The sequence below is a fragment of the Mytilus galloprovincialis genome, chromosome 2, assembly GCF_965363235.1.
Source record: "Mytilus galloprovincialis chromosome 2, xbMytGall1.hap1.1, whole genome shotgun sequence".
NCBI classification, from domain to species: domain Eukaryota; kingdom Metazoa; phylum Mollusca; class Bivalvia; order Mytilida; family Mytilidae; genus Mytilus; species Mytilus galloprovincialis.
The window spans coordinates 55,512,277-55,525,215 of NC_134839.1; the positions used below are offsets into that span (position 1 = coordinate 55,512,277).

General features: G+C 32.9%; 1 protein-coding gene across 3 annotated transcripts in view; it reads right to left on the reverse strand.

The window, feature by feature from the left end:
• Positions 1-12,939, reverse strand: part of LOC143063886 (FIGNL1-interacting regulator of recombination and mitosis-like) — a 132,246-nt gene that overhangs the window by 71,765 nt on the left and 47,542 nt on the right. For all 3 annotated transcript variants that reach the window (XM_076236316.1, XM_076236314.1, XM_076236315.1), the window contains exons 10-12: positions 9,936-10,071; positions 1,751-1,902; positions 104-252 (exon numbers count right to left, since the gene is read on the reverse strand). In XM_076236316.1, the coding sequence (XP_076092431.1) occupies positions 104-252; positions 1,751-1,902; positions 9,936-10,071 (437 nt within the window). The remainder of the gene's footprint in view (positions 1-103; positions 253-1,750; positions 1,903-9,935; positions 10,072-12,939) is intronic.

The following is a 12,939-nucleotide window of genomic DNA, read 5'->3' on the forward strand; positions in this document are numbered from 1 at the left end:
ACTGGTAACTGACGGTAACTGGTCGTCGACCAGTATATTGATGATCATTGTATGTCAATGGTGAGAAAAAAAAATTCTTTCAACATTTGTTATTATAACTTACCTGTAGAATAACTGATTAAACATTGTAAAAACTTTGTGTTGGTCAAAAAACAAGAAACTAATGGTTCTGTAGCATTCAAAAGCTGTCTTTTTATCTCTTCATTATGGTGGTCCTCAGTCTGATGTCTGTGAATGCTTGGTGGCATCATTCTACAAAGGTTATAAGCTTTTCAAAACATTTTCTTATATTTGAAAAAAATAATATCTGCAGTCGCCATATATCATTGATTAGAGTTTTATGCCACTATTAACAATAGTATTTTTTTATTGGCAAAGAAAGCCAAAGTGCTAGGAGAAAAGCACTGACCTTGGGTAGGAAAACTAACAATCTAGTCAATTTAGATTGGAGTTGATTCCACCTAGTTGACAGGCAAGTGATATAGAAATTCAACTATTTAAACCACTTGGCCAGCCACAGATTACTCAAATGAATAAATAAATTTACTGTAGAAACTGTACATTTGTGAATATATAAATACTTTAAACAATCTGATCCACTTTCTGATAAGTAATCACTGTACTCTCTGACTAAAGTAACTGTACCTTTGTAAATGTATAAGTAATTTATACACATCTGATCCATATTCTGATAAGTAATCACTGTTCTCTCTGACTAAAGTAACTGTACCTTTGTAAATGTATAAGTAATTTATACACATCTGATCCACTATCTGATAAGTAATCACTGTTCTCTCTGACTAAAGTAACTGTACCTTTGTAAATGTATAAGTAATTTATACACATCTGATCCACTATCTGATAAGTAATCACTGTACTCTCTGACTAAAGTAACTGTACCTTTGTAAATGTATAAGTAATTTATACACATCTGATCCATATTCTGATAAGTAATCACTGTTCTCTCTGACTAAAGTAACTGTACCTTTGTAAATGTATAAGTAATTTATACACATCTGTTCCACAATCTGATAAGTAATCACTGTACTCTCTGACTAAAGTAACTATACCTTTGTAAATGTATAAGTAATTTATACACATCTGATCCACTATCTGATAAGTAATCACTGTTCTCTCTGACTAAAGTAACTGTACCTTTGTAAATGTATAAGTAATTTATACACATCTGATCCACTATCTGATAAGTAATCACTGTACTCTCTGACTAAAGTAACTGTACCTTTGTAAATGTATAAGTAATTTATACACATCTGATCCACTATCTGATAAGTAATCACTGTACTCTCTGACTAAAGTAACTGTACCTTTGTAAATGTATAAGAAATTTATACACATCTGATCCACTATCTGATAAGTAATCACTGTACTCTCTGACTAAAGTAACTGTACCTTTGTAAATGTATAAGTAATTTATACACATCTGATCCACTATCTGATAAGTAATCACTGTACTCTCTGACTAAAGTAACTGTACCTTTGTAAATGTATAAGTAATTTATACACATCTGATCCACTATCTGATAAGTAATCACTGTACTCTCTGACTAAAGTAACTGTACCTTTGTAAATGTATAAGTAATGTATACACATCTGATCCACTATCTGATAAGTAATCACTGCACTCTCTGACTAAAGTAACTGTACCTTTGTAAATATATAAGTAATTTATACACATCTGATCCGCAATCTGATAAGTAATCACTGTACTCTCTGACTAAAGTAACTATACCTTTGTAAATGTATAAGTAATTTATACACATCTGTTCCACAATCTGATAAGTAATCACTGTATTCTCTGACTAAAGTAACTGTTATCTTCATCTGGAAACCTAAAATCTTCACAGACTTCTGAAATCCTTTCTCATCACCCTGTGATAATACCTGGTAAAACAATGGGTACATGATAATACTGGTTACAACAATGGCCATATGAATTTCAAATGTCAATGAAGTATATAAATGTGTTGCATTGTTAAACAAAAATGTGTCTATATCACACGGATTACCAACCAGCACTATCATTTTCTATGTTCAGTTTTGGGGTCAATACTCTAATTTGGCTTCAAAAATAGATAGATCATATCATAGGGAACATGTGTACCAAGTTTAATTTGATTGGACTTCAACTTCATCAAAAACTACCTTGACCAAAAAGTTTAAACTGAAGCGGGACAGAAGGATGAAAGGACAGATGAACGAGCTGATACACAGCTTGAAAAATATAATGCCGCTAAGTGGGGCATAAAAATAACAAAATACAGTTGACTCTCGTTATCTCGAAGTCAGCCGGACTAAAGAAATATTTCGAGATACACGTAGTTCGACTCAAACTTATTCAATTGTTTCAGTTACAATTTTTTCCTATGGCTTTTATCCGAGAGAGTAATTTCCAGGTCTTTATAGTTGACAAAATTGTTTTTTCTCAGATACAAGGATTTTTAGAAAATTTATATTTCTCTTCATTTTGTTTTTTTTTCACTCTTTCTTTTCAAAAGAAAATACAAGATTAAGGACGCTGATTGAGTATTTTTGAGGTGATCATCAACGGCAGTAATAATCCTTACTTTATACACCCCAAGCTAATTAGTGTAAATCACAATTAATTGTTTTGTAAACATTTTAAATACTTTTTCATGAACATTAACAATATATTACTAATTATTTATAAAAATTCTATAGAAGATAATCTTAGGTAAACACTTGTGAAAATAGCATGTCATAAATCAATATAGTGTTCAGTGACTGGAAATTTAATTACAGGTGTATTGTCAGATTAACTCTTCAATCCATTTAAATGCCGGAGGTCATGTTTTGACATATGTGTATTAGTTTATCCTTGTAATCATAAATTTAGTTTGACTCAACCAAGTTTCGACTCATCCAATTTCGACTCATCAGGAGTCGAATTACATACATTAATATGGAACAAAGTTCGGGACCACATGAAAACTTGACTCATCCGAAATTTCGAGTCAACCGAGTTCGAGACAATAAGAGTTAACTGTACATCCCTTGTGATACTCAAGTCAAAGGACAAGGTATGATAAGAGGCGTTTTTGGCCCCCTTCCCAAATAAGTTTATATATGCATCATTGATAGCCTTAGTTTAGAAACTATTCAAAACTATGATTTTTTTATGTTCCGGTGAAAGGAAGGTTGCCTAGCAACGGTTTAAATAAATAGCCAAATTATCACATATGCATTGCTTTCTCATTACACATTAGCATAATTCAAAATAATATTGGTTATTTAACACTTACATAAGTTTGCAAATGAAAAGTCACTTCAATTTCAGTTTAAAAAAAAATGCTTAGCAACAATCTAGCAACAAAAATTTTGCCTAGCGACGGTTCAAAAATTTGTAATTTCGGCCATATGAGGTATAAATATAGCAATATTTAAAGATTAAGCTACTGTAAATGATTTTTCTTTCATAAATATGATGTCTGAGTCATCATTATTTTTTCAAGAAAATGAAATTGACCATAACAACCTAAAAGTTAAAACCTTAGCAACAACCGAAAAAGATAGAAATTAAATTGAACTACAAAAAACCTTTTGATTTTTAATTGTACAAATTCGAGTAAAATCAGGTTAGATTGGTTAATACATACAAGAATAATTAGCAGAAAGAAATGAAAGCAAGTCAATTTTATATCATGCTAAAATAAAAAGATTAGCAACCAAAATAGTGCTTAGCAACGGTTAAATAATGTTTTTTTTTTTTTTTGTAAACCGAAGTAGGTTTTTGGCATTATTATTACATCTTGATGATGTAAATATTAAATTATATGCTGTTACCAAAACAGGGTTGAGATCTAAAAAAAAACCAAATGTTTAACCCCGCTGCATTTTTGCGCATGTCCAAAGTCAAGAGCCTCTGACCTTTGTAAGTGTTGTATGATTTTTAATTTTATTTTCTTGTGTTTAATTCGGAGTTTAGTATGACGTCAATTATTACTGAACTAGTATACATATTTGTTTGGGGGCCAGCTGAAAGATGCCTCAGGGCGCGGAAGTTTCTCGCAGCATTGAAGACCCATTGGTGGCCTTCGGTTGTTGTCTGCTCTATGGTCGGGTTGTTGCCTCTTTGACACATTCCCCATTTCATTCTCAATTTTAGTATTAAATAAAAGATAGCTATCATGGAAATGGTCGGTTTATTAAAAAAAAAGGATAAATACAAATCATAGTGTCACATAATAATTAGTAAGTATAAACATTAACAAGTTAATAGGTAAAATAAACAAGAATGTGTCCCCAGTATAGTATACCGTGAAAATGGGGCAACATCTCTAATTTGGCATTAACATTAGAAATATCATATCATAGAGAATAACAATAACGGTACCAATTTTCCTGCACCAGATGCCGTTTCGACAATACATGTCTCTTCAGTGATGCTCATGGCCTAAATATTTGAAAAACCAAAGCTTATATAAAAGATGAAGAACATGTGTACTAAATTTCAAGTTGATTGGACTTCAAAGATGGACGAACGGACGGACGGGCGAACGGATTAACGGACGAACGAACAGACGGACGAACGAACAGACGGACGCACAGACCAGAAAACATAATGCCCATAACTGGGACATAAAAAAACTTTAAGTTATATAAGAAGTGGCACACTTATAATTCATAAATAATAGTTGAAGTTATGAATATAGCATTTCACATTTACATGTGATTTCCGGTTCATTAAAAAATGCAAATGGATTAAAACTACTATTGAAGATTCAATATCAGATTTATACAGTATGTATAGCAAATATGCATAGCCTGTACAATGTCATTGTTTGTCACTTAAAGAATCGTACACTGTGAACTTTTTAACACTTAACACAATATTTTAAAGACTGAAATGCTGAAAACAAAGTTCAAAGTTTTGCTGAGGTCAGGGTTTAAGACGTTAAAAATTCATTAAGATATGTAGATGAAAGGGGCATGAACATCTTCAAGCTTTTCTAAAAATACATTATTTCTACGATATATATCCTGAAATTAGCACATTGATCGATGGTGTATAGTATCATGTGCAATCATACCACATCTCCTTATCTTATCCAAAATGTTTTGCTTTTTTTTTTAATGAAACAGTTGTTGGTAAGTAGTATTTCATGAAACCCCAGAACATTCGAATTTGATTAGAAACGTAGACATACTTCATTAAAGGTTCTCGGTGACCGAGTGATCTAAGTAGTTACTTCTGTAATCACTAGCCAGTCAACACGGAGGTTGTGAGTTCGATCCCCACTCGTGCGGGTGCACACGTTTTCAACCTTAATTTCTCCTTTTAATGTTGATCTATTTATTATTTTCATTCTGAATGTCTTCACTTGCAGGACTGAATGTCCAGCCAAAAGGTTTCAACTTTCAAGATTTACAGCCGATTTCATGGAGTGTGAAGCGAAAGGTAAAATCTTTGGTAAGCTGGCTTGTTAGCTGAACCGTGAAGTCATTATTATGTCAGGTTTAATACCCTCCTTTCAAGTAGCATAGTCCATCAGACAGATAGATTGGTAATCTGCTGGACTAGTATATATTCTTAAAGGAGAGTAGTTAACCTGACCTAACAATGACTTTATGGTTCATCTAACAAGCAAGCTAACTAAAAATATTACCTTTGACTTCACAATCAATGAAATCGGCTGTCATATTCACTAAGTTCAACCTTTCCAGTATTGAATAAATATTTGAAGTTACTAAAAAAATCTTATTTATTGCATTAGGGACATAAAACTATAGTGCAAGTTGTGCCTTCAATAGCAAGTGAGAGGGAAAACAAGTTCAACTACCGTTTTTGGTGAATATTCAACAACTACCCTAATTGTTTTTTAAGTAGCAAGAAATATTGACTAAGTCCAAAAATCTGACATTTTTAGAATATTTGAATAATAATAAAAATCCGATGGCAATACATGCGAAACGGTATTAAAGCTGTATCTCAAAAACTGTAGGAGGATAACCGAGTCTTTATATATATATATAGCTTGTACCAAAAATACCGGACATTTATAGAAAATTTTATAAAAAAAATCCAAACCCTGTAGACATATACACCTCTATTATAAATAAAAAGCTTTTAGGTCAAAAAATGAAGGAGATAGCTAGAGGTATATGTCCGGACAGAAACAGACGAACGGACGAATGGACAGATCTAAATTAACAAACGTGCTCGACATTTTGTCCCGTGAGGGGAGGGGGGAATGTGAAATAGAATTAAGAGGACATAGTTTACATGTACATTAAACAGCTAGATAATAAGTACCAGTGCACTCCAGGAATCGGTATAGGTTTGGCATGAAATTTTGTCACTTACATAGAACTCTAGACAAAACAAAATACACATTCGAAATGGCAAACAAATACACATGTTTTTTTCGCGCATACTTCATAAGTTTGTTTGCCATGGGTCTTATCCAATTTGTATTTATGCAAGTAAAATATGTTAAAAGTAATTTCGCTATAGCATATTTTATTTCATAATCCATATAGAATCTGAGTCAATTGAATGCTACATGTGTACTTTTATTTCATGATTACATCTTGTCAAAAGAGTGCTCTGACACATCAATGCACATATATAAGAAAAATTATTAGTGTACCGATATATGAATAGGCTGGAAATACATAATTTACAGTATAGTATAAGTGTAGTTTACTTAATATCAGTATCAACTGCTCTTTACCTGGAATCATGTTTCTAATTACATTTCATACTTTGGAACTAATAATGACTGCACATGCATAACGTATTATCTTAGTACAGTACGCAGAATTTTGTCTATCAACAAGTGATTTTAATATTCTTAATTCTCTGTGAGCATGACTCGCTGCTCGAGGTCATAACAATCCACCTCTGCCTGACATGTTTGACTAAATGTGGTGATTAGTCAAATAATCATGATGGACAATGCACATGTGCAGGTTCTAACCCTTTTGGGAACAATCTCGTGCACGAGATGGATATGATACATAAATCTATTTTTCTGTAGATGGTTAAATAGAAAACTTCAAAGTGCAAAATATATACGTTTTGATGAAATGATTTTTTTCAGAACTACAAAAAGAGTTTGAATATATTGAGAATTTATTATAAAATTCATACCTGCCAACTTTTGAAAATGGCCATGGGGGTTTTTGTGCGCGGCACCATTTTTGAGGGTAGAATTTTTCGCGGCATTTTTTCGTGTGATGATTTGGCTCCTAAAAGTGTCTGACATACTTCTTTTTTAGGGTGATAGTTGAAGATGCTATTATACCCTATCTTTTTTTAAATTGTTTGATTGTTGTATTCTTTTTGTTGAGATAAACACCAGAAAGATGACTTTATGTTTGTCTGATACATTGTCAAGAAATAAAAAAAAAAGTAATAATTTAAATAATTTAATAACAAAAAAACCAACAATATATGAGGGTCTGGAAATGGGGGGGGGGGGGGGGGTCTGTTGTTCTATAAACATTTAATTTTCACCCCTTTTTTCTCTAATCTTCAAAAAATTAACCTCTTTTTTTTTCTAATCTTCAAAAAATTTGACCACGCATTTCTCCAATTTTCATTTTTTTTTGCCCGTTATTCCCTTATCTTCATTTTTTAAGCCTTAGGGCATTATATTCTTTAATCATTTAACCCCATCCAAACCCTCATATATTATATAGATCAATACCACAAGCAGTACTAGAATGTTTGGAGACATCATTAAGGCCACCGTGGTCAACTTTAAAGTCTCTGTTGCAAACTTTACAAAAGGCATGTGACAATCCTAACGTTGATTTAGACAACCAGCCCCTGTACTTGACATCATTCTCCCATACACCTTATCGCTATTTGTCCGCCATTGCTGGAAATCACACAGGTTCCCGTAAAATTTTGACGTCATAAAACAAAATGTCTGACGCCACAATGGAAAAGTGATTGTTGTTGACGTCAAAAGTTCAAGCGGACGGGTCAGCCGGGAATAGCGATAAGGTGTATTTCTCTAAGTATTTGCACGAAGCAACACGCTTTTTTTTTCTTAGGCGGTGACAGAACTATTTTGCAAGTTATAACTCGCCCCTCATGATTCCTATTTTTGAATTTAACACCCAAGCTAAAAAAAAACAACTCAAAATTTCGATTCTTTGATTGTTTACTATGCCGACATTAATCAACTGGTGAATGCGTGATCACTAAATTTTGATTGGATGAAAGTCAGACACGATTTGTCTCCCTTGGGAAAACTTTCAAAAGTTCAAAATCGGGAACAAAAATATTTTTCGTGTAAATTTTACTAAAATCGTGTTTTTTGGCTATTTTCACGATCACGATCGTGTAATCGGGACAGAGGGTCAAAATCGTGTAGTACACGCCTAAATCGTGAAAGTTGGCAGGTATGAAAATTCATTTGTAAGATTTCGTTGAATATTTGAAAATTATAATGAATAAAAATTAATTCACCATATTTCAAGAGACACAACTCTGTATTTGGCTGCACAGTGTTAGACTATTTTGATCATTATGGGTCTAATTTCACGTACAACATATTTCTTTAAGTCTTACGGATTGTTTTATGTCGTATCCAGTCATGGGATACGACATAAAACAATCCGTACGTGATATTCTGATCAATTATGAATCCCGGAATAATTTTGTACGCGTGCCGTTCAATTTGACGTACTATAATGACTCGTCAAAATATGTAAACAATCGGATTATTTTTCAAATTTTTAGACATGAGCGCCAATGTAGACCACCATGATATTTTATTATGTGAAAGATACAGAAGAGTACAGTTGATGGTTGAAAATTTCAAGATGGTCTACGTTGGCGCTGATGTCAAATTTTGTCTCCGAACATGACGAAATTGTAGATTTTTTACACTTTTCGTCGTTTAGGGCTTTTCAAGGTCTCAGTTTGAACATATTTGAGTACATAACACCTAAAAATAAGGTTCTACATGAACGATCAGATACTGCAGTTCATAACACAGGCGTGATGGGTTTCAACTTCAAAGTTTAAAAATTTTGAAAAAAGGGGGGCCAGAAACGGCCCTTATCATACCTTGTCCTTTCTTCATGTAATATCTTATGTCTTATGTTTCACTAAAATCTAACTAGGTGTTAGGCATTCAAGATTCAAGTCCCGGTAATAAAATTTGCAGACAAATAAATATGTTTTTCTTCTTCAGAAAACACAACACTTCACTATTGTAAGATTGACCAAAACACATTTAAATCATATGTCTACTAAGTATACTAGGACAATAAAGTAATATTACTATACTAGACATATTTTCTTGTGTATGTCCAGAAGTGGGCAGGGATTAATTGAGTATTGGTGTTTAAGGCCACTTTCAGCAAATTAACTATATCATGGCAATCAGTCTTTTATCAGAAGAGGAACCAGAAGTGCCTGTAGAGAATGACCAACCATCTGCAGGAAAACTGGTAATACTAGTCAATAATAGTCAATAGAGTCATCTTTGCTAGCCAAGGGTTACGATCCAGTCCCCTCCTCTCCATTTGTGATTACAATGCTGTACCATCTGCTGGTAGATAAAAGTCACACCCATTCTAACTACATCATTTTTTACTAATGGCAGTACTTGAACTCCCTTCAATTTTACGTTGACATTCCAACATTTGCTCGAGAAATAATAAGTTGATTTTGAACTTTGAAATTGTAACTACATATTGTCATATGTTTTGGGGTGAAAACTTGTTGCACAATTAACATGTTGCCATTGTTTATTTTCATTTCTATATTTACAAGTGCACTTTTTGATTTGATTCAGCCAGTTAGTTCCAACTACCACCAATGGAAATCATTACCTAGTGGATTTGAATTTCTACCTTAATCTGCCAAAAATAGCGAGGAGGGGACAGGATTGTAACCCTTGGCTAAGATGCAACAGAGTATAAGTAAACGTTACCATTCCTTCCTCGTCTACATGTGGTAATAGTTGGAACAGATAAGAATACCCATTACTTATCTCAGAACACAGGTACTTTATCATCTTGTCTACATCCAGGTGATGTCTTAATAATTCTTTCTTCTGAACTGCATGTCTACAATATTAAATTTGTAGGGTAGATCAACAGTTTAAATTTACATCAGAAAGATATGTTTCCATTCAAAACCAGATTTGTCAGAATGACACAAATGGCTCTGAGATCTTATTATACATTTTTCAGTCAGATTTTTTGTTTGGGAAGAACCAATTCCTGGTTTCTTGACATTTTTTAACTAGCACTCACCTTGGTCTATGTGCAAGAAGCAAATAAAACAAAGGACACAAATTATAGGAGAGAATAGAATTCATGATTAAATTGTGTTTTGGTGACTGAACATTCTTGATGTTTACAATTTTCTCTATCTATGATAAACTAAGCTCAGAAGTATCAAAGGAAAACATCTTGTTTACAAAAATTTACAAAAATTGTTTAAAATTTACTATAAAGAGCAATAACTCCTTAATTGATAGTTTTGGTAAAGTTGACTTATTAGAAGATCTTACTGTGCTATACATAATTGCTGTTTACAGTTTATATCTATCTAAGATCATATTGAAGATATTAACCAAAAACTGCAAAATGTTCTTAAAATTCCAATTCAACCTAACAACAAGTTGTCTGATTTGTCTAAAAATTTCAGGGCAGTTAGATCTTGACCTAATGAACAATTCTACTACATTTGTACTAACAGATTTGCTCTAAATGCTTTGGTTTCAGATATATTAGCCAAAAACTGCATTTTATCCCTATGTACTATTTTTAGCCATGTTGGTCATCTTGGTTGGTGGACAGGCTCATCAGACACATTTTTAAAACTAAATACCCCAATGATGATTGTGGCCAAGTTTGGTTAAATTTGTCAAAGTAGTTTCAGAGGAGAAGATTTCTTTAAAAGATGACTAAAATTTTAGAAAAATTGTTAAAAATTTACAATAAAGGGCAATAACTCCTTAAGGGGTCAACTGACCATTTTGCTGTAACAGTTTATCTATAAAATTATTCAAAATATTAACCAAAAACTAGAAGTTTCCTTAAAATTACTAATTCTGACAGGGGCAGCAACCCAACAACAGGTTGTCCAATTTGTTATAAAATTTCATGGCAGATAGATCTTGACCTGATAAACAATTTAATCCCTTGTCAGATTTGCTCTAAATGCTTTGGTTTCAGAGATACATTGTATAAGCCAAAATCTACATTTTACCCCTATGTTCTATTTTTAGCCATTTAAGCCTTCTTAGTTAGTTGGCCGGGTCATTGGACACATTTGTTAAACTAGATACCCCAATGATGATTGTGGCTAAGTTTTGTTAAATTTGACCCAGTAAGTCAGAGAAGATTTTTGCAAAAGAAAGTTTTAGAAAAATGGTTAAAAATTGACTATAAAGGTCAATAACTCCTCAAGGGTCAACTGACAATTTTGGTCATGTTGACTTATTTGTAGATCTTACTTTGCTGAACATTATTGCTGTTTTACAGTTTATCTCTCTCTATAATATTATTCAAAATAATAACCAAAAACTGCAAAATTTCCTTAAAATTACTTATTCAGGGGCAGCAACCAAACAACAGATAGTCTCGATTAGTTTTAAAATTCCAGGGCAGATAGATTTTGACCTAATAAACAATTTTACCCTTTGGTTTCAGAGATATTAGCCAAAATCTACTTTTTACCCCCATATTTTAAGCCATGGTGGCCATCTTGGTTGGTTGGCCAGGTCATCGAACCCATTTTTTAAACTAGATACCCCAATGATGATTGTGGCCAAGTTTGGTTAAATTGGGCCAGTAGTTTCAGAGGAGAAGATTTATGTAAAAGTTTACGGACGACGAACGCAGGATGACGGACGCCAAGTGATGAGAAAAACTCACTTGGCCCTGTGGGCCAGGTGAGCTAAAAAGTGTAAGAACCAATTGCTTTGCAGCACTAGCCTGATTATTCCCCTAAATTCATTAACATTTTGTGCAAAAATTATCTCTCCTAGATAGTCTTCAAATCTGTTGTAATTGTGAAATGAATTTTATCAGTGTGGAATAAGCTTTTTTTTAAATTGTTAGTTTTAACAATGAATTCTGTTTGTTTTCTGTTTGAAAAAACAAACAAAAAACAAACAGATACATGAAATTCATATGACATTATCAAATGCACATAAACTCTTCATAACCAATACATGAACTTATTATTGTTAAAGATTTAAGTTTACTGGAGACAGGAAAAGTAACCTAGCAACTCAAGTAATAAAGTCATGGCCATGCAACAATGACTGCCATGGCTGACATGGTCTCATCATGAAATACCTCTATACAACTTATGGCTGGTCTACATGTTATTGGGAATGAGATATTGAGGATCAATGTTCTCCCCAGGCCGATATGACGCTGCGGTGCTGCAGCGCCTTAATAATATTTTCGAAGATTCCACAGCGTCTTAATTGTCCGCTGTCCCTTCATACTTGATCCCGCAGCGTGTTAATTTTCACATTTTCATTATAAATGTTGGTTAAAATTGTCTAAGTTGCTCATCACCGCTGAGAGGTCGGTCAGTGTTACGCAATAACTGATAATTAGTTTTACCTGAGCCACGCTTATCTCAGTCTCATCGGACTATGTTATCATGTAATAGCGTACATGATCATCAAGAAGATAGATATTTGTAGAAGAAAATTAAAAAAAATAAAAACTTCAGTGCAGAAATTGAAGAAATAGATCGCAAATACATGTTATTTACGCATTGTGTATGTGATCACTTGACCATTTAAATAACGAATTTTTTCATTGGTCGAGAAGAAGAATCTATTTTAACACGACCAATGAACGTGATGAATACATGTGATAAATTTGAATACACATTGCTAAAGATATTTACGATGAAAATTATGAATGAGAGTATTTGTAATTGAAAAAAATAAAATAAACTTTGAT